This window comes from Leiobunum rupestre, chromosome 6 (genome assembly GCF_980474605.1).
Source record: "Leiobunum rupestre chromosome 6, qqLeiRupe1.1.hap1, whole genome shotgun sequence".
In the NCBI taxonomy this organism is placed as follows: Eukaryota; Metazoa; Arthropoda; class Arachnida; order Opiliones; family Sclerosomatidae; genus Leiobunum; species Leiobunum rupestre.
The window spans coordinates 11,761,408-11,784,913 of record NC_143389.1 but is presented as its reverse complement, the minus strand read 5'-3'; the positions used below and the strand labels follow the sequence as shown (position 1 = coordinate 11,784,913).

The 23,506-nt window shown below is 38.6% G+C and overlaps 2 protein-coding genes and 1 long non-coding RNA gene across 3 annotated transcripts; all 3 read left to right on the top strand.

The window, feature by feature from the left end:
- Window positions 1-915: 915 nt before the first annotated feature.
- LOC149939273 (uncharacterized) lies at window positions 916-4,724 on the top strand. Its single transcript, XM_090179089.1, has 3 exons — window positions 916-3,742; window positions 3,791-3,912; window positions 4,011-4,724. Exons 1-3 carry the CDS (start codon window positions 916-918, stop codon window positions 4,722-4,724), a joined length of 3,663 nt encoding a protein of 1,220 aa, XP_090035215.1.
- Window positions 4,725-4,907: 183 nt separating this feature from the next.
- LOC149939272 (uncharacterized) lies at window positions 4,908-5,576 on the top strand. The gene has a single exon (XM_090179088.1). The coding sequence runs from the start codon at window positions 4,908-4,910 to the stop codon at window positions 5,574-5,576; it is 669 nt and encodes a 222-aa protein (XP_090035214.1).
- A 6,613-nt stretch (window positions 5,577-12,189) lies between these two features.
- On the top strand, window positions 12,190-21,679 carry LOC149939271 (uncharacterized). The gene is made up of 4 exons (XR_016481392.1): window positions 12,190-12,279; window positions 14,060-14,155; window positions 14,326-14,427; window positions 21,631-21,679. It is a non-coding gene; the product is annotated as an uncharacterized LOC149939271 (long non-coding RNA).
- The last annotated feature ends 1,827 nt before the right edge of the window (window positions 21,680-23,506 follow it).

The window sequence follows — 23,506 nt, the reverse complement described above, 5'->3', positions numbered from 1 at the left end:
TATTTTTAATGATATTATTTTTTCATTAATAAAATATTTGTAAAAGGTGTAAAGTAAGTTATTAGAATCTCGAAATAAAAAAATAAAAATAATAAAATGGACCTTAATAGGTTCTGTTAAAAGGAACCACCTATGGACTGCATTGTTGTTGATGAATCAACAATTAAAAACATTTTTTGATATACTTTCAGTCATTTACTTCTGTTCTTAGTAACAGTCGTATCTTATATATATAAATTCCTTGGTTTGAGTCATTCGCATAAAGTATGCCCGTTTCCTTTAAACTAGCCAAAACTAACCCCCGTAGCACTGTATTTTTATAGTTGACCCCGTACATTGTAAAATCATGCCTACTTTGGCTTTATTTCTTCATAGTGTGTAACTGGCGTTTTTTCCTAAGAAAACGTTCTGGAAAGTTTTGGGTTTTTATTTTTCCTCTCTCTGCGTGAAGCGAAGCCCTGAAGACTTCTTAGTTCTTTGCCCCCCTTACTTGTAATTTCAGCAGTTCCAATTTTAACCTTTCGACGGACAACACGGACTCTCCGACTCGTCTTAAACTGCCCACTTCTTAACAGTCGCGCCATTTTTGTATCTTAATAATTTTACCATTTTTCTAATTAAAATTCAAGTTGTTATTAATTCAGTTGAGCGTCATTATTCTTTTAACGCGTAGCCACGTACTACCAAACCATTACCTTTAGATTTTCAGTAAAAATATTCAGTAAATCACCTAGTGTTATCACATCATTTGGTGCCGAAACCCGGAATCGAACCAGGGACCTTTAGATATTCAGTAAAAATATTCAGTAAATCACCTAGTGTTATCACATCATTTGGTGCCGTGAAACTCCTGAAAAGTACTGGCAAGGGCATTGTTATTCATCACCTTTGGAATTAATTTTGGAACTCGTAACTATGGCGGACGAACTCACGCGTGTAAAAGCTAAGCGCACTAGTACCAAGCAAACTACGACGCGCACGAAAAACCTATTGGACGCGGAACTCGCGAAAGAGCGTCCGGACGATGCCACATTAGAAGGCTACTTAACCGTGATCATCGCCAAAGAAGAACTACTTCGCGATCTGGATGCCAAGATCGAAAGATTAATCTACGACGGCCCTGAACTCGAGAGGGAACTCAACGTCGCGCAGGAATATATGGACGACCTCACGATATCTCGCGTACGCGCTACGCGTTATTTGGAAACATCTATTCCCGGTTTCCGTTTGAATATTCATCGTATACCATCGGAGAGCGAAACCACCATACTTGCACCGCCAAGTACCATCAAGCTGCCGAAACTAGAAATACGTCGATTCAACGGAAAGTACAGTGAATGGCAAACCTTTTGGGAAAACTACCAGGCTCAAATCCACAGCGGAAACTTCAAGAAATCTGTTAAGTACAGCTATTTACTTTCGTATTTAGAAGGTGATGCCCTGGCATGTATAGCGGGTTTGTCTCAAACTGACGCTAATTATGACAAGGCCATCGAACTGTTGCATGGCCGCTTTGGCAATAAAGTATCAATTATTGGAGCGCATATGGAAGCACTCAGAAACTTAATTCCCGTAAGCTCGCCAAACGACGTAATCGCCTTAAGAAAACTGCATGATACCTGCCGGGTGCAAATTCGAAGCCTCGAATCCCTCGGAGCGATAGATGTTACGCAAGGAAACGTAATTTGCCCTTTAATCACGAGGTGCCTTCCAGAGGATATAACTCTCGCGTTTAGCAGAGTGCACTTTTCGGTGACTCATTTGAATGTCGAAGATTTGATGTCATTCTTAGAAAAGGAAATTAGCAGTAGGGAGCGAGCCCAAGTTTTATGCGGATCCCGAGAAGCGGAACGAAAACCTACCCAGTCCAGCTATTCACGTTCTTACACCCAGCCTGAGAAGCGCGGTACCTCACGCCTTCCCAGCGCAGGCTCCTTAACGACTAACTTGGTATCGCTTCCCTGTTTATTCTGCGATCAAAGTGACCATTTAACCTCCAATTGCGCAAGAACCACATTAGAAGAGACGAAAAATGTGCTAGTTAAAAAGCGACGCTGTTTTCTATGTTTGCGAGAAAAACATCAGATGAGGGACTGTAGAGCTCGAGTACGTAATTGCAAGAAATGCGAGAGACGACACCATTATACTATTTGCGACCAAGATATCAAGAGCGGCGAGCAAATACACGCCTCTGAGCCTACGAGTGCGACTCCACAGGTGTTCCAACTGGCGGCCGGATTCAAGACCGCCGAGCGCTCCACGATTCTCCTTCAAACCGCCCTTGCGAAAGCTAAGGCGCCCTCTAGTGGAAAAGAAATTAAAGTTCGCTGCCTTCTCGATAACGGCAGCCACGCAACCTTCATAAAAGAAAATATATCGAGAGAACTAGGCCTCGAAGTGAACGAAGAGGAGGCTTTAGAAGTCCATAGCTTTGGAAGTTCTAAACCCGTTCGCACCGTGAAAAGAAAAGTTCAACTGGAGTTAAGAAGTTGCCACGACCCTAGAAAACAAATCGTACTAGAAGCGTACGAGACTCCGGATATATGCGGCGCCGTATTCTCCATCCCTGGGACCGAACTAGAAGATAAATGCCGTGAAAAGGGATTGGTCTTGGCTGACACCATCTCGTCTAGCAAATCAAGAGCTGATCCACGATCCGTAGAAGTCTTAATCGGAAACAATTACATCTGGCAGATAACGGAGGGCACAAAAATTGAACGGTTTGGTACAGCTCTCGTTGCTCTCGAAACCCTATTTGGCTGGACTCTTCAAGGCCCGACTACAATGGGGACCTCCGTCATCGGTGTCAACACTATCGCCATTATGAGAGTTTCAGTCACTCCCACGGAAGATGAAAACATTTCTAATCAACTCGAGAAATTTTGGAGCCTCGAAGCTTTTGGAGTTCATGATAAAGACGACGATTCTCCCTCAGGAAGTCAAGTCTTAGAAAAATTTCAGGAAACTACCACATACCAAAACAACCGCTATATAGTCGCCTTGCCTTGGAAAAGTAATGTCGATGATCTTGGAGACAATTACGCAATAGCTGCCAAACGTACCGCTAACCTCGTACAAAAACTGAGAAGAGATCCTGTTCAGCTTCTGGAATATAATGACATTATTAAGCAACAATTGGAAGACGGTATCGTGGAACTCGTGAAGACAGACTACAAAACCAAGCCTTTAGGTCCAGTATTTTACTTACCACACAGTCCGGTAATTAGACAATCGAGTCAAACCACAAAAATTCGCATTGTCCATGACGGCTCTTCTCATTCACCGGAACACGCCTCTCTAAATGAATGCGTAGAAGCTGGACCCCAGATGAATCCGCATCTCTACGACGTCACACTACGATTTCGGGAAAATCTCGTCGCATTCTCTGGAGATATCGCCAAGGCGTTTCTACAAATAGAAGTCCGCGAAGAAGACCGGGACGCTCTAAGATTCTTATGGGTCGATGTCAACAACCCAAAGGAAAGATCTACCTTTCTAGTATATCGCATCACTCGAGTACCATTCGGGGTGACGTCAAGTCCGTTTCTCCGGGCAGCCACTGTTCGTCTACACGCAAAGAAATACATCGACAGCAAACCTAAAGCAAGCGCTCTTCTCGACAAGTCGCTCTACGTGGATGATTTGATTTCTGGCGCCCATAACGACGAAAACGCATTTCAATTAATACAAGACTGTGATGAAATATTGAAGGCAGCCAGCATGCAGCTTAGAAAATGGCAGAGTAACTAACTGAAGTTACGAAGTCTATTAAATAAAGATCATCCTGAAGTAACCAACAGTCAAGAGCTTACATCATTCTCGCCATCTAAAGTCTTGGGACTTTCCTGGGATAGTTTCAACGACGTACTCATATTTGACGTAGAGAACCTGATGACTTATATCAAGAACAGAGTGAGTACCAAGCGTTGGGTACTGAAGTCGGTCGCTCGGGTCTTTGATCCTCTTGGACTAATCACACCTTTCACTGTACGTGCGAAATTAATTTTCAGACAACTCTGGAAAACCGAAAAGAAAGAAGCCCTGTCATGGGACGAATAATTTCCACCGAATCTAAAGAGACGTTTGATGACTGGTGCGGCGAGCTCAAACAACTTTGTAACGTGAAAGTCCCACGATTTTACTACCTTGATAATCAAGATGTCAACCCCTCAAGCGTAGAGCTTCACTGCTTTACAGACGCCAGTCCCAAAGCATTCGCCGAAGTAGTTTATCTTCGTTACCAAACAGGGGAGGAAGAATACGGAGTGTCGCTGGTCACATCTAAATCCAGAGTATCACCAGCCAAGAAGGTCATGTCTATTCCACTCTTGGAACTTATGGGCGCGCTCCTAGGAGCTAAATTAACAAACCACGTCATGAATACCTTGGATGTCAAGCCAGCCAGCGTCTACATGTGGATCGATTATCGTATTGCCTTGGGTTGGATTCAAGGTTCCCCAACGAGGTGGCTAACGTTCGTAGCCAATAGAGTCAAAGATATACAGAGTATTAGCGACCCGATGAATTGGCGTCATTGTAAGGGCTCCGAGAACCCGGCTGACCTTCCGACGCGTGGCAGCAGCTTAAGCAAGCTAATCACTGATCCACTTTGGTGGCAAGGACCGCAGTTCCTTAAGGAACCATTAGAGCTTAGCACAACACCCATGATTACAGACGATGACTTTTCGGAAGTCAAGAATGAAATGCGCAAAACAGAGAAATAAGTCACCGTTGCGATCGCTGCAAAATCTGAAGAACGTCTCATAAACATTGAACTTTTCAGCTCGCTGAAGAAACTTTACCGCGTAGTCGAGCGCGTACTACGTATTGCAAACAATCTCAAGAGGAATTCCGTAAAACGTACCGGAGAGCTAAGCGCTGAAGAAATTAAACTAGCGGAAATCTATATGGTTCGAAATACGCAAGAAGAGCAATTTCCAGATGAAATTCGCCAATTAAAAGCCGAGAAGACGGTACCAACGGCATCGAAAATTCGTCTGATAAACCCTCGACTAGATGAAAATGGACTTCTTTGTCTCGGAGGACGCCTTAAAGGTAGCAATCTCTCGTACCAAGAGCGACATTCCTGGATTTTGATGCCAAACCACCATTTCTCTGAACTTATCATTCGAGACGCGCATGAACAAGTCATAAACGGAGGAGTCGTCATTACCACGGTCGCGATCCGAGCCAAATTTTGGCTGAGCCAAGCGCGTCGGTTTACCAAATCTGTTCTCGGGAAATGCTCCATTTGCAACTATTTTCGCGCTTCTAAGTCGGACGCAATCATGGCCCCCTTACCAGAATTTCGTACTACTCAAGCTCGTCCATTTGAAATCTGCGGAATTGATTTCTTAGGCCCATTATTTGTTCGCGACGGAAGTAAATGCTACGTAGCATTATTTACCTGTGCCGTGACTCGGGCGGTTCACTTAGAACTCGTGACCAACCTATCAACTTACACGTTCCTCCTCGCCTTCAGGAGATTCTTGTCGCGTCGCGGTATGGTAAAACATGTTATGATGGATAACGCGAAGACTTTCAAACGCGCCAAGAGTGATTTACAAGAACTGTGAGGCTGTATCGCGAATCCAGAAATCGCGCGGTACTTCGCGAATAACCAGATCAAATGGACATTAATCGCTGAAAGAGCCGCCTGGTGGGGCGGGTTCTGGGAGCGATTAGTGGCTTCGGTAAAGAACGCGATGCGTCGAGTCCTTGGACATTCTAAATTGACCTACGAGGAGCTAGAAACTACGTTGTCAGAAGCAGAGGCCGCCATCAACTCGCAACCCATCACTTTCGTTTCCGATGACGCCGATGAGCCCGCCCCACTCACACCTTCGCATTTTTTGATAAACGACAACATGAATGGCCTGCCGCCAACCACCTTCCCTAAGGACGTCGCAGCATCCAGTACGGGTGACGAAGACATCATCACGCCGTGACCAACAGTCTCTGGCGTCGCTGGAAGACTGAATACCTTTTGCAATTAAGGTCTGCACACTTTCGCACCAATAACAAGCCAACGGAACCATTGCAGAAGGGTGATTTGGTCATCATTGAAGAGCCGAAGCTACCTAGACTCTGCTGGAAGATGGGTATTATAAATGAAACTTTTGTCGGTCGTGATGGACATATTCGTGCGTGCTTGGTTAAGTTAGCTAATGGGACTGCACTTCGACGACCCATTCAGCTGTTATATCGCTTAGAAGCAAATAACTCTTAATTGCATTGGGCTGCTGCCCAATCGGGCGGAGTCTGTTGAAGAATCAACAATTAAAAACATTTTTTGATATACTTTCAGTCATTTACTTCTGTTCTTAGTAACAGTCGTATCTTATATATATAAATTTCTTGGTTTGAGTCATTCGCATAAAGTATGCCCGTTTCCTTTAAACTAGCCAAAACTAACCCCCGTAGCACTGTATTTTTATAGTTGACCCCGTACATTGTAAAATCATGCCAACTTTGGCTTTATTTCTTCATAGTGTGTAACTGGCGTTTTTTCCTAAGAAAACATTCTGGAAAGTTTTGGGTTTTTATTTTTCCTCTCTCTGCGTGAAGCGAAGCCCTGAAGACTTCTTAGTTCTTTGCCCCCCTTACTTGTAATTTCAGCAGTTCCAATTTTAACCTTTCGACGGACAACACGGACTCTCCGACTCGTCTTAAACTGCCCACTTCTTAACAGTCGCGCCATTTTTGTATCTTAATAATTTTACCATTTTTCTAATTAAAATTTAAGTTGTTATTAATTCAGTTGAGCGTCATTATTCTTTTAACGCGTAGCCACGTACTACCAAACCATTACCTTTAGATTTTCAGTAAAAATATTCAGTAAATCACCTAGTGTTATCACATCATTTGGTGCCGAAACCCGGAATCGAACCAGGGACTTTTAGATATTCAGTAAAAATATTCAGTAAATCACCTAGTGTTATCACATCATAAAGGATTATATAATTAGCGAGTAAGTGGATAGGATAGGTTCTAGCATGGGACAGCCGAATAGTACATATAGGCCTAAAATATTTTTTTGAAACTAAAGAATGTTTAATAACAAAATTTAAAAATATAGATCAATAATACCTCCGTCTGCTGCGATGCACATCTGCGCGATAAAGCATACTTTGATAGAATTCCGGTATCACAAAGATGGCATGCTTCTTCGATTCTCTATCGGAACTGATTCAATCTCACAACAGGCGTCTGGTTCACGTGCTACTTGGTGAAGTCGGAGTGGAAAACTTCCATTGGCTTTGAGTCCGTAGAGTGTTAAGATTGGACCATTCCTTCTAATTCAACGATGATGAAACTCCGTGAAAAGATACAACACAACGTCTCGAAGTTGATGAGCTGGCGCATCATCCTGCTGAAAACAAAAGTGTCAGAAAAGCCCCAGTCGTAGCTTGCAATCACGAAAAAACATCATATAAGTAGAATTACGATATTATTATTCTTAGACCATTTAGTTGACTTCTATTTAATTACAGCCCACATCACACGCTAGGTGGTGGGTCTTAATTGGAACGTGCACACCGAGCGTTCATCAAGCACCGCTAAAAAATAGAAGCAGGAAAGCCCTCTAGTACGCCGTCGTCTGTAAAAATAAGTTCGAATTGTTTAGCTATAAAAGTGCTAAGCGAAGTGAGGTACATACTCCAGTTAAAAAAAATCGTGTATTAAAATTATCAGCTATGAAACTCGTAAACGTCATCCGACCACCTGCTTCGACTGACTTATTTACCATTGAATTATCAATCCAAGGACAGGTTGAAATGACCATAACAATGCTAAGTTTTTTCAGTTTTTTACTTCTTATAATGATAAACTGCCCACATTAAAATTGTGTAGTTCCGTCCAATTCACCCACAAGGTGAACTAGAACATTGTTTCCTGCGACAGCTTATTTGATATTAAATCAATGTGATTTTATTGACGCAAAGGTAAACAATGCTAGTTCCCCGTTTCAAAGACAGAAAGAAAATGCAATTTCCTTATATAAATAGGGTACTATGTGAAGCACATTTATCACGTAGACTATAAAGACGTTGAAACAAAATTTGAAACTTAAGCAGAAATGAGAGCTACAATCACATCAACTTTTCTTTTGGGTATGTTTTATATTTAATTTTATTCACGAATCATGTGGTTGGTCATTTCTTAAATAACGGGATTTAAAATCGCAATCTTATTTTAAAGAACCGAGATTTATTTAATGATTTTTAATATTATTTTAAATATTATTTAGTAAATATTTATCTCTTATCAACCGTCTTCGTAAATTTTTATCTAGGCATCCCTAGAACTAGCCTTCGCAACCTTGTTAAATATGAGTAGACTAATTCCATCTCACCTGGCCTTTCATATAAATTTGATTTCCTCGGTTCTAAATAAGACTGCGTCAAATTGAGTGACAACCTCTAATGCTAACGTCTTGCAAACCTATGCAATAAAAAAGCTTTTATATCGTCTTTAATACAGGGCCTTATTAAGGCATGTGCCAAGTGTGCTTTGGCACAGGGGCCGTCGAGGTCAGGGGGCCCCCGCCTTCGAAATAAATGTTTTCCATTTGTCTTATATTATTATTTCAAGGGAAAAAGTAATCTCTGAAATTTTTTAGAAGCCCCAAATTCTACTTTGCACAGGGCCCCCAATAGTGTTAATCCGTCTCAGTTTTAACTATATTCGCCGCTGTTAAATAAATGTTTAACGAGCCCATCAATTTTGGAAATCGGTGCCCAATATTCCCTAGTTGACATTGGAAACTTGTAGGCAAAATTAATATAAATTCATCGTCGGCATCATGGCCTTCGTATCTACAAACGTCTCGTCCTTTTGAGTTTTAATTTCAACACTAGCCTGGGAGGCTATTTTGTGAAAATCCAAAATGACAAAATTGACAACAAAATCATTATCAATCCAAAATGACAATGCGCGTGTGCAGAGGAGGCTGCTATTGAATTCGAAATGTCAAACTATTGATAGTATTGGTCAAATTCAAAATCGTGGCTGTCTGTAATGCCGACGTTAGTGATTTTAATGAAGCGCTTCGACATACGGGCCAAGGGTTCCAATTTTAGTCTTCGGCACCAAAAATAAACAGATATTTGTCGTCCGCTTAAGAATTTAGTTAAGTTAGAAGAAACCATCTATGGACTGTGAGAAGGATGATAAAATACGCGAAAAAGTAGATTAGTCCATAATTAAAAGGGATAATATAGCTAAATCCTAAACAAATTTGAAGAAATTTAAAAACTTATTAATAACTCCTACCGATAGGTCTTCGAGCAAACAAAAAACGCGAAACTCGGATCAAATAGATCTTCGAGTAATAAACTAAATTAAAAATAAATGAAATAGCCAGAAATCTGACTAAAATACCGGTTATAGCCTAATATATTGCCACTACTGAAAATTGAACTTACACAATCGATAGTTTGATATTTCGATATCCGGCCCTTCTCGACACGCGCATTGCAATTTTTGACGGATCGATTGTGTAAGTTCAATATTAAGTAGTGGCAAAATGTTATAATATATCCGGTATTTAAGTCAAATCATAAACTAAATGCTTAAGCGCACATAAAATATCTGTTTATTTTTGGTGCCCAAGTCTCAAATTGGCACCAACGTCCGTATGTCGAAGCATTTCATTAAATTCACTTACGTCAGCATTACGGACCTCCACGATTTTTCATTTGACCAATACTATAGATAGTTGGATATTTCGATAGCAGTTTCTTCGACACACGCGCATTGTCATTTTTGATAAATCATGATTTTTTTTAATTTTTAATTTTTACAGAATAGCCACCCAGTTGAAAATGTTCCGTTACTCAAAATGAAGTTCGTTGAAATCCCCCGACTGCATAAACGATACGGCTTATTTATGACTCATTATACACCCGACTTATAGTAATTTATCCCCGTAGCCAATGTAGTAGTTGTAGTAGATACGAAACTAAACGACTTGTATTTTACTCTGCCCTCGTTTTATTAAAACAAGTTCGCCAGGAAGGCGATAATATTATGTCATTGCGCAATATAAAGTGTTCTTTTACACAGAGTTTTCCGCATAATCCAATACAAATACGAGGCAAAGACACAAACTTAACTTAAGTAACATAATAACTTTAAGTATAACAATTAATTCAATGTAATCAAAAGGATAAAGCTGAACTACCTGAAACACCAATATGGCACCGATAGCAAAATTGTTTCCTCCCCAAAACACAAAAAGTGTCAAAACAACTCGTTTTGAGCTCTATTTTATTAAATTTATATTTGATTTTATTACTTTAGTTTATGTGAATTACATTTCCAAAGGTTTCGTTTTGATAATTCATCAAATATGGGCTCAGAGTTTGTTTGTTGCACCTACAGACGCAGCCACCGATATCGATGCATTGTGCAAGGAATTAACTCAAGACTATTCGGCCGTGGGAAATTCGGTAGGAAACTTCTAACTTTTGGGTAGAATATGATGAAGCACTAATGGGATTTTTTAATGATTATATTATGTTATATTATTAGGTAGCGCCAAAACTAGTAGGTTTTATTGTTTTAATAAACCATCTGTTACTTACGCATGTTCTTCGTGTGTTTATTTATTATTTTGAAATATTATTAATTACTACTAATCAATAAATTATTAGTTATTATAATTAATCGGAGCTAAACGGAGAAACTATCAAAATTATTTAATAAATTTATATAATAAAATATAATATACAGGGTGTTACGGATAAGAGTACCGAAACTTTCTATGTGCATTCTATGGGTCTCTATAAGTAAGAAATGTCTAATAAACATGGGTCCTAAAGTGCTTCGTTTCAGAGATATGGGCACCCAAAAAACTACCCCAAAAACCCGGACACAGCCTTAAAGCTCGCAAACAATATTCTTCCTTGGACCAAATTGTTTTCATTAAACTATCAATTCTTTTTTTATCTGTGAGGCGAAAATCCATAATAACAAGTGGCAAAAGTTCATTAATGTGCTTTTAGAAGTAAAATGAGTTTGAAGACAAATACAAGCCATTTTAATTTATTGATACGATTTTAATAATTAAATTTAAAGATACAAATTTATTGTATTTATCTTAGCCGTCTATCTACAGACTCAAACGCCAGTCGATCTGAAACCAGTCTTTTGGGAATCTACTGCTGGTTGAATCTTTGAGCTTCTAACCCATTTTTCTCGAGCCCGTCCGTGCAATAAGCGTTCCTGGACCAATGTGCCATTTTAGCTACAATATGAGACAATTTCAAAACCATTCCTTTAGAATTTTTATGACATTTGTATCTTTAAATTTAATTATTAAAATCGTATCAATAAATTAAAATGACTTGTACTTGTCTTCAAACTCATTTTACTTCTAAAAGGACATTAATGAATTTATGCCACTTGTTATTAAAGTTTCTCGCCTCACGGATAAAAAACAATTGATAGTGTAATGAAAACAATTTGGTTCAAGGAAGAATATTAATTGCCAGATTTAAGGCTGTGTCCGGTTTTTTGGGGTAGTTATTTATGAGCCCATATCTCTGAAACGAAGCACTTTAGGACCCATGTTTATTAGACATTTTTTACTCATAGAGACCCATAGAATGCATATAGAAAGTTTCGGTATTCTTATCCGTAACACCCTGTATTAAAATAATGACTGATATTGTATTGAAATTTATGTAATAAAGTTATGACGGGTATTGTATTGGATAATAATATTAAACCCAAGTCAACACATTAAAAACCATGGTTACCACGTAACACCATCTTTATCCATTTGACTAGTGACTTCGATCAGTGACGTCAAAACTCGATACGCGTAAAACCGTTCAGTAAGTCATGTGAACTCAACGGTGAGTTCGTTGAGCGTTACTGAACACAGACCTTATTACTAAACAGGTTTAACACGTATACCATTCAAAAATTCATACTTATCAAAAAACCCCTCAAATGATTTTAAAGGGAATTTTAAAGAAAATAGAGGTTAAGAGCTTTCCAGAAAAGGCGTATTTGGATCATGTAGCGTAAACAGTCGACGCGCAATTCAAACTCAGTGACTAAAATCCTGAAAACCTTCGACGCCTGTCAAAAATCCGAAAGAAAAGTATTTCAAAATGACGTACATTTAAGCCCTCGTATCATTATGTGGTGTAATTACAGACGGTGGGCAGCCCTTGTAAGATTACCTGTCTGAGCGGTGCAGTTTAAACCACGACCAATCAAACGGACGGAGAATACTGTGCAGGTACCAGTGACGCCCCCACCTCGGTAAGAACTATCTCTACCGGTAATAAACACACTCTTCTGTAGACTCTGCGTTGCCGGCAAGGGTGCCTATTAGAAATTGGCATCGTCAGTTTACATAATAATAATAATAACTAGGCACGACCTTAGGCCTAAGTCATCAAGCGACTTTTAAAGCCATTAATGCAGATTGCCGGGTTACAATGCATAGGATGGTGGTGGCAAGCCATTCATGCCACGCGAGCCAACAGCTCCCTACATGATACCACTATACTCAGTTGCCGGTTAAGAAAGGCAATATATCTAGTACATATTCCGGTAAGATACTAGAACGAATTTATATTAAATTCGCGGTGGGAATTTCGAATTTCGCCTATTTTCTGTTGAATTCCTAAAAGATCCTGCTAAATGAGTTAGAGTGTGCAATAACTGGTGGCTTTACCGGGTAGTCGGGGTTCGGCTCTTGTAACCCATAAGGGTGGTGGTGCACTGATCAAATGGTCCTATCTCCACCTCCGACTTCGGTCAGGTTTTGGAGAGGGTCCGTGCAAACTGGCCACCTCGGCGGATTGGGTAGCCTGCTGTGGGGTGGCGGGCCTCTATATGAGGGCACGATGGTCCTGTTTCCCGGCCTTTTTGGCAGCCCACCGGGATCTCCAGTGCCACCTGTGCCGGGGTATGTGGACCACTGTGTGCCCGTCGTTCCCCTTTAGGAGCTCTCTCCAAAGGGTTTGCCTATTTACCTACGTAGGTAGGTTGTCGGCTGGAGATGCTACAGCATCCACTCTTAATCCCACTGCTGTGTGCGAAGTGGGGATTGGTCGTCACATTGCTGCACCTTCTGCTGGGTTGAGTGGCTTGCGTCAAAGGTGCGACCATCAGTTGTAGGGTTCTACTTTCCATGCTGGATTTGTCACCTGTCCGGGCTTGTGGACGCTGGCATAGGCCACTATGATCATAGACCTCCGGTGGTATGGTCTCTGTTACTAGGTACACCAGCCTATAAATTCTGACACACTGCACGTGTTATATTAATTCATTTTATAAATGACTATTGCGTAAATTTCAAAATGTTCAATAAATATTTAATATTGATTATTATTTTTAAGCTTTATTATGATGTAATTTATTATTACGCTCCTAAACAATCATAAAATCGCGCGTTTATGTACGTCAACGTGGTAGTCTCGGTTTTACCTGTTCTATACTTACCCTGGAATCACCAAACGGAATTTTTTTATGTTTGCCTAACTTTTAGTACTAAAAATAAATGATTACAATGGTTTTTAAATCTTATCTATGTCAATAATTTCGGTAATTATCACATGGAAATATCACGCAATATATGGTATTTACCAAAATTAATGCGGGCAGGTATATTTAGAAATTGAACCGTAAAAAGGTCAAATTCGGAATTCCCGATGCCGATTTACCGGACATTCGTTCTAATATCTTTCTGCCAAGTGTACTAGATATTTTGCTTGTTATGGCAAAACACTGTGCACCTGTTTAACAGACGAAAAGCCACCAGTTTATGAGAATCTCGTGATGGCCGCTACGTGGCACTTTTTAAAATTGAAAAGGCTTATTAAACACGGTCTAATTTTTAAAGAAAGTATGAAGTAGAACGTTCAAAGCTGGATCAATCGGCCAAAACAACTTTCATACTGTAAGAAGTGCGTTTTACGCGGAATGTGAAATGGGATTAGAATGTCACTTCCACCCCCCATTTACACTCCCCAATTTTAAAACACTTTATACTCCCTTTAAAATGAATTCATTTTAATGATGGCTTACATTTTAGTTTTGTTACAACGGTAAATGTCTAAGGAAATTTGGTGACGAAAATTCAGACCAAGGGAAGATCTGCGTGGCCCTCGGACTGAAATGGCCGGTTGCGGTAAGGAAGTGGCGTCTTGGACAAATAAACTAATAAACTCGAGTGGTAATGGCACTTCTCTAAAAGAAACAAACGCACCATCTATATGCGGCTCCAGTAGTTTGTTTGTCCACGGTGTAATACCATTATTGTAAGACCAGATAGAGCTAACCCGTTAATTCTAAACTCAGAAGCCGAATAAACCGTGCACTATCCTGTGCATACCGGAAACTCGAACCAAAGGCGCAATTCAAGAGGCGCCGAACAAACAAGGAGCCACTTGTGTACAAGGGGTAAGACTCATATCCCATAACTTGAGTTCTCTAAGGCCGCGTTCACACTAGACACTTTGAAAACGTTTTAAAACGCTATCTTAAGATCAAATTGTAAACTTTAATGTCGAATGTATTTATCGTAAGCCTATTAATACATTTGACACCGAAAATGTTTAATTTCATCTTTCGAAACCAATTTAAAACGATTACAAGGTGTCTAGTGTTAACGAGGGTTAAGATACCAGTATTCAATGCGTGTGGTTGCGACAACTGATTTCGTTACTGTCCCGATTGTTTGAAGGCCAAAATGAAGTGGCACTGATAAAATGTTTACAGCGTAATAGTGGCCCTGACTTGTTTATCGTTGAATAATTTTCTTAATTTTCATTGGCCATTCGTTTTCCACGCACCCATTTAGTTTCACCTTTGCACGATAGATAGCGCCAACGTAAATGCTTGTTTTTGTTTCACGCGCAAATCATCACACATGCTACCTGCTGTATAGCGCTTCTGCAAAGCTTACCAATGGTCACTCTAGGTATAATCATAGACTAAGAAAGGTTTCACAAGGACATTTCGCGTGTGACCCCCCTTAGCTTTTTCCTGTATAACCGGCGGCGCCAGACCCCCCCGACTTCGTTAATGGTGCGAACGGCCGCGCGCCTAGCGGATTTTTAAGAAAGTGGTGATCACGTGCATCTTATTTTCATTTGAATTTCAACAGAATTTCGTCTGCATTGCTCTTCTTCATAGTTTCATTTTGAAAATGGTTATATTTTCTAGACTTGTTTAATAATTTTAGGACATTTATTCCTGAACAATAAACTGAAAAGGTAAATTAAATTTTTCTCACATTTTGGAATTTTATTGTATGACCTGGATTCTTTTTAGTTCTTTTTTAAACGTTGAAAATTCCGAAAAACAAGGGGTGCGTTCACCCAAGATGTAGGAGTGACAGTCGTTACGAAAAGAAGGAACACATGAAAAACGTTTTTTTCATTCCTTTTCCGAAGCCAAAAAGACAACGTGAAAAATGTTTACGTTGGATGGCCTGGTTAAAATTAGATCGTCCTGGGTTTTGTGAAGATAAAATAAATATTAATACCTATGTTTTCTCAAAGCATTTTTACGGGGAGAATGGACCATCAGAAATGTATCCTGATCCAATTGAAGTCGGTCTTGAAGACATACCAAGAAGGGAGAAATTGAAATCCTTAAAGTTCAATAAACCTTACGACAATGAGCAACATACCCTATCAACTGACTTTGACGTGGCATTATACGTGGATTTACCATTTGCCGTTTCTACTTCATTTGTGTCTGAAAGTGAAATTGTCTCGAGTGATTATAATATATCTTCAAATGCCTCTACAATATTTTCTGATCACGTCTATTCCCTTGACCCAATGAATGAACGGCCGAATTTATTCAAGTTTCACCTTCCTAAAAATTGGTATTTAACGTTTCTGCCAGATGAAACCAGAATACCTAAAATGTTTAACATTAACGGAATTGTAAAAACTGTTATCCTAACTTTGATAATTGATAATTATGAATCATACAAAGTTGAAATATTGGGGAAAATAGTAAATAATCACTCGCTGTTAATGAAACTTCCCACTTCGATTACATCTACAAGGATCCTTTTGGAAATTTTGCGTAAGTTAGATTCTATGCAAGTGTGTGAGGGAAATACAAAAAAAAGAGTATAAAGGCTTGTTTGAGAGAATGAATTCAAATACCATTCATCAGTGTTTGTATACCGATAATTTACGTCATAGCCATTGTGAATTACTGAAAATTGTGAGTGACCAAGCCAGCTGTGATAGTTGTTTGAATATGGGTGGCACATTTAGGAAAATGTTGTCAAGACAACGCCTAAGTGCTGATGAAAATGATTCCCCATATAAAATGCATCGGCTAATAAATTTAAATAAAGAAGACTTAGTATCAACCCTAAAGAGGACAATATCAGAAAAAGACAAAGTCGAGAAAGAACTTAACACACTAAAAGGAAGAATCGCAAAGGGAATAGAATCCAAAGGTAAAACCATTGACATAGAAGAAGCAAATCATGAGGTTTTAATAAGTGTACTTGAAGACCACGTAAATACAGTAGATACTGAGCAAACAACAGGAAATAAAAAATTTGCAGATGTTTTTTTAGCAACTCAACTGAAGATGTTAAAAGAAACCCATCCAAGCCAAAGAAGGTGGGACCCTTTGGTTGTACAATGGTGCCTATACATGTATAGAAAGTCTCCCTCGTTGTATAGAATTTTGAGAGAGACAGAGTCCTTGCAATTGCCATCTTCTAGTACATTATTCCGTCACAATTTGGATTTTAAAACTGAACCCGGGTTTCAAGATAAAACGTTTGAAAAAATTGTTCGAGAAATAAATCCTACCACACTACCAGGGCACCAACAATATTTTTGCTTATTACTTGATGAAATAAAAATTAAAGAAGATCTTGGTTACAAGAAGGCAAATGGAGATATCATTGGATATACTAAGTTAAATGATACGTATAACAAAATAGCAGCCATGGAAAACCCTACAACTACGGATAAACCACTTGCTACTCATGTACTGATGCTTATGTTGAGGGGAGCGACTTCAAGTATCAAATATCCCATAGCTCATTTTGGTACAAACTCCTTGACTGCTGATGCAATTGACAGTGTCGTATGGGAAGCTGTTAAGAAACTTGAAAGCTCTGGCTTCAAAATATTATGTATAATTGGTGATGGTGCGGCAACAAATAGGAAGTTTTTTATGTTAAATGGCAGTAAAACGAATAACTACAAGTGTGAAAATCCTTATTCTCTGGAAAGTCGACAAATATATTTCTTATTCGATGTCCCCCACCTTTTAAAAACTGTTCGGAACTGTGTCTTCAGTAGCACTGATGATTGCAAAATCAGAAGGCTTTGTGTAAATGGGCAAACAATATTGTGGAAGACTTTTGAAAACGTCTTTAAAGAGGAGCAAAGCAAACCTGGGAATTTACGGAAGTTACATAAAATAACTTACGAGCATATCTATCTTACTTCCTTCAGCAAAATGAGGGCCAAGTATGCGGCACAAATCTTATCAGATTCGACAGCAAATTACTTAAGACAGAAAAATGGAGAAGACTATCGAGAAACTATAAAATTTATAGACTTGTTCAACTCATGGTTTGATATTATGAACACGAGGAACTGTACTGAAGGCTACTACGCAAGAAACTCAAAACTAAATCCTTTTAAAAGTGCTAATGATCACCGTTTAGAGTGGTTAGAAAAGGTATTTTTACCTTATTTAACTAACTGGGAGAAAGAAGTGCTCCAAGTACCAGGTGATTTATCAAAAGATCAAAGGAAACGCATGTTTTTGAGTGGGGAAACCTATACCGGACTGGTGCAGACAACTAAAGCTATGTTAGAAATCATTCCATTTTTAATAGGAGAAGGAGCCAGTTTTATATTTACCAGACATTTTAATCAAGATGTTTTGGAACACGAGTTTTGCACCCATAGACAATCTTGTGGAACCGCTAGCAATCCAAATTTAGACCAACTGTCAACGTCCATTGCAAACTTGGACCAGCTAAGAAGTGCCAAACTGAAAATGTCTACACGGGGAGAAAACACTGAACAAATAAATGTTGAATGAGGAACTTTTTTTTTTCAGAAACTTTTAAAATGCTTTACCATTTTTAAATATCACCATCACTTTATATATCACGTTTGTAAGTCACAACTAGAATTATTAAGTAATATGAATTAAAATTCATTTGAGATCAAAGTGAAGTCAGTTAATCACAGCTAGGTTATATTGCAATTATAAATTTAAATTATCCGCTAAGGCTTTCCTTAATCTATCCTTTGTGTTAAGGTTACAAGTGGCTCTAGATTTCAAAACTTTGTTTCTTGCTTCTGCCTTGAAATGGTTACCTAGATTCTTTCTTTCTCCGTTCCCGAGAGTGTTACACAAAGTAGTTATCACAAGAGTTAAAAGGGACTGAGATTTTTTTTCGGTTATTGCACATTTATCAGTAAAATATCTCCACTTTAGCATTATCATATTGTTTTCAAAAATACTGGAGAGTGTCTTTTTTCTCTTGTTGTTTGTACATTTTTCATCATAGAATTGAGCCACTTTGTCTAATATCATATTAAATAAAAGGTAAGCTTCGTGTGAGCAATACAATAAACCACCACGATCTTGTACCTCTGTCCATCCAGAAGGTATACATTCAAATTCTGTATCTGAAGAACAGAATTCAAAGACGTTTTCGAGTTTCATTCCCTCCGCAGAATTTTTTAAAAGTTTCCTTAATAGTGTTCCAATGACATAGTGCCATTCTTCTGGATTTTCCTTGTGAGAATTTTGGTATGAGTTCTCAGCTGTTGACTCTTCTGTTTCCGGCTTAAACGAAATGAAGTTGTTGCATATTTCATCCAAAATAATTAGAGTTCCAACTTCTTTAGCTTTTGAAGCTAAACAGTCCTCCTAAAATAAAATAGGTTTATTAAAGTAAATTATATTTATTTATATAAATGGGGTTGCAATGTAGGTTATAAAAAGTAGATTATTATTCAATTAACGTACCCCTAAATACTCTAAAGAATTAATAAATGTTTGTATTTTTCCTTTATCATTTCGAATAATTTTGACTTTTGGCCAATACTTATTCAGTGGTATCCCAGTAAATTGTTTGGAAACCACTGATCTCCAGAACATAATTTCCTTCAAAGATATTCGTGAGATCCAAGCATAAACAGCTTTCTATTCATCAGTGTGATATGACCGTTTAGTTTGTTGAATATTTTCTAGGCAGGTTTGAAAGAATTGCTCCGATACTGGCCCAAACTGCTCGTCTGTGTGATTATTCAAAGCAGTTACCAATAATTCAAATAATAAATAAATTGAGACCTTTACCTGTTAAGGTGTTTTTTACCAGTTTCTTCTTTCGAGGCAATTTGATTCTAAAAAATGAAAAAAAAACTATTAACTAATAACAAACGTATAAAAGTAACTAAGTTGAATTACTTCGAATTTTCAGCTCCCAGCGCATTTTTCCTAGCTAGACAATCTTTACAAGTAGTTGTCGTATTTGAAGAAGAATCTGAGTAAAAAAATAATTAAATTTAATAGCAGTTCAATAATGAATTTGATAAAAAAACATACCCTTTTCAACGTTATCTAAAAGTTCTGGTTCGTTATCTAAACGTTCTGGTTCGTCATTTAATTCAAATGATGACATAGAATCTGAAACAATAGATATATTAATTAAATAGTAATGGAAAGCTAATTTAATAACTTAATACATACCATGATTGAAGAGACTTTCCAAATCATGCATATTGGTATGCAAGTCATCCATATTTGTATTCAAATTCATTTTTAATTAAATAGATACGTTTTAAAACCCATATAGTAACTCACGTGTATCACATCTGATTTCTAAAACACGTGCTAATAAGAATAATATTTGAGTGCTTCGATGCTGTCACGTCTTTGGTAAACTTTCACTAGTCTTTGGTTCGCACCAGCATTTTGATATACGTGGCGCCCTCCCGTGCTGAGACTTTACATGGTTCTAAATTCGCGCGCGAAATGTCCTTGTGAAACCTTTCTTAGTCTATGGTATAATCATAGTTCCTATTTTTGTAATAGTGAAAACCTTAAACGGCTCTTTTAATGGTAAAAATTTTAACAAACCGGAGCTGTCCGGTGTCCATTGTAATTCTGTATTTCATCGCTAAAATCATTGAGGCGACGCAAAAAACTTTCCGATAGGCCTAAAGTATTTTTTGCGACACAGCTCTCCCTCGTTGCGTTTTTGCTTTAAGGCTCATAGGTATATAATCTATGGAATGTTTTGTCGAGATTTACAAGAACGTAAGCCAAGGAGTATTTCTAAAAAGCAGTTTTTTCACGAAACAGGAGTGTTATTGGGGAACGTGTCCATGCTACGGTTGCGGTCCCCGATTGATATTATTGTCGGTATCCACCCAGTATCGGATTTACTGAAGGTTGGGCCCGGGCCCTAGGCAGATTTTGGTGGGGGCGTATGTAAAGAAAGCATAAAAACGCAAAAATCCATTGATTTAATCAGTGGTTCCGGACTTCTGTTGGCCAGGGCCTAGAAGACCTAGTCCTTAATCCGGCACTGTGTCCGTCCCTCTCGTGTTATCCCGCTTTCGGTCTTTCTGAATAAATGTAAAAATATATTCGTGTATTTTAATAGTGTCAGCTTGCGTGTTGATTCTAGTTTCCGCCATGGATTGTCCATCGTCAACAGCGCACACGCACCTCGTATGCTTAATAATCCTAAATACATTACTCGTATTATCTCTATTAGCACTCCTCGAATTAAAGCTCGGGTTTTTATTAAGAATTATTATTCATTTTATTTTATTTTATCCAATACCGAAATTGATCCGAATGAATTTTTTTTGCATATTTCATCGATTTATAACCGCGGATAATCTCCACAAATAAACAGTTAAATGAAATTGTTATGAATAATCGAAATTTTGGCGGTTAATTTATTTGTTCGGCCGAGCTCTACCTCGACTACGTAGCATTTTGGTTTAAGAACTAAATTATGAAAGTATCCTTAGAACCCCATAACCTCACGAAATATAATGACGTATTGAAATAGTTATGCCATTCGTATATGACATCATTGAAAATTATCTACAAGAGCATCTTCTCAATAGGCTTTAAACTGCCAGAGGGTGCTGACCGTGCACTCTCCTTCCGATGTGCCAACTTTTATTAAAAAGTCAATGAACTAAAACGACACCTTCACTGAAGAAGATTAGTCAGAGATATTATTCCAACCATTTTCAGTAGCGGTTAGCCTTAAAAATGATCTATCATTTAATTAGGCCTTTCTATAGAGTATTAATGGCCTTATTGTTTAGATGTTGCTGCTGCGTCACGGGGTACGTATCGATGACGTTTTAATTGGAAAACCATGTTTTAAGCATAGACTGAACTGAACTTATACGAATTTCGTGACGAATGAGCTATAGTTGAAAACTTCCAGTTGATGAGCTCCTACCCTTATAGGCTGGTAGTTCAATGTATGGCATTTCGAACCTGATTAACAGACCCTCTTTGTAGCTTTGTATAGGTTCGTCTACGACTAGGCTGTAGTTGATAACAAATGGTCCTTAATACGTTTCATGACCCTGACCCTATCTCTTTACATTTTGGCAGACCAGTAGAGGACAATGCGTCGGAACTAGGTGCTTTAGTAGTGCTTAACTTACTCCATGTAACATTGTAACGGATAAATGAATAAATAGAAATATAAAATCACCAGAATAAAATCTACATACAAGTTTATTAACAATTTTTTTTAATTGCCAATGGAAGGCGCATTTGGCATCGCTGTCACAGAGGCCGTAAGAGCTCTAATCCTTCGCAGTTTTCATTAGTTTAAAATTAACGAAACGTATTTTTTAAGCAAAAGACCATAGTATTTAAATAGTGTGCCCTAATTTTAAACTTAACCTAACTTAAACCTAAATTAACCAAACCACGGAAAAACTTAGCCTAACCATCGCTTCACGAATTTCTTAGACGCAGTAAATGACGTAATCCAAAGAAAAATCTTTCTTCTAAATTTCGAATAATTTTTGTGGGAGTTAATTTTTTTTAAACGTGCTGTCGCGGATTTCATATTGGTTGGGTCCAGTGGCGTAAATTACGAACCCACGTGGCCCCTGAAGAAGAGGAGCCCCCGACAGATTTTGTTAAAGGCTGATGCGCATTATAGAAAGGGGCCCTTCAAGGAATTACTTGTGCAGGACCCATAAACTTTTTAGTTGCGCTCTTGGGCCCTAATGAGAAACCTAATAAAAAATTAACGATGAGTACACATGGAAAACGTGCAGAACCTTAAAAAAAAACCCACATGACCGACGTGACGTCAATAACGTGTTGCTATGTGCCAATAATGGCACGTGAGTTCCTTTGGAGTTTCGCCGGGTTTGTGAACCTTTGATTTCCAAAGAGCTTTTTTACTTCAGGTTTTAAACTTTCCTATTTTAACGTTATTACGCACTCAGATTAGAGAGTTTCAGCAAACCCATTTCTAGGCGTTTACGGGAACGTCTACCAATCTCCTGAACGTTGCAGACGTTCGCGCAAACGCCTAGAAATGAGTTTGCTGAAACTCTCAATTAAAACTAGCTGGCGTGTGACGTATCAGGGTTTTCATTATCGCCACTTCTAGAAGTCAATTATTTATCTGGCCGTTAAAGTATCTATCTACAACCTGAGTGATTCCCAACCTTCATGGTTTACAAATCTATAAACATCATAGTGCAATTTCTACTTTTTACATCGTTAGGCGGAGTAATACAAGTCATTCAACCGTGACGTGATGTAGACATCCGCGGTTAGGTGGAAAATCCACGCCTATTTGAAACAACCAAGAGTCTGCTGAGAAGGTTCTTGTTTCATTAAAGGGACTCCCCCCAGCCCCTCACTCGGCCTTGGCAGAGGCGGGCAGAGTCAACCGTAAATTTCGCACTTTACTGACTTTACACACATTTAGCCACTGAACTTTGGAGCCCCTTTAAGTTACATCTATGTAAGAATCAAAACAGACATTGATTTAGTTCAATTGCCTAAAATTTTAACAGAGGAACATATGTATTTTTTTAAAATAATTTTTGATTAAAATTGCGTGAGCTTTCGACTGGTGGGTCTTTGTCAAAAAAACTTGCTTTAGTCAATATTTTTTTTAATAAATCCTGAGTTAAAAGAGCGCCAGAGAGCTTCAAAATGTGGCCTACTAGCCCCTGGATGTAGGCTGCAACAAGCACAAAACCAGGCAGTTCACGGTGAATTCTACACGCCGTCTTTCGCTTAAGTATCGTCACCTTAACCTCAGAATCCCACCAGCTTTTAATATTATATATCTTGTCTTTTATGAAAACCGTTGTTTCTCCGGCGAGGTAACGTTTCGGACATGACAGATCTAGCTGCGTCGAAGAATTCGTTAAATGAACACGGATCACCTGATGATGACGACCAACTTTCCATTTTCCACATATATTCACCCAATTTCTCCAAATCGGAAAAG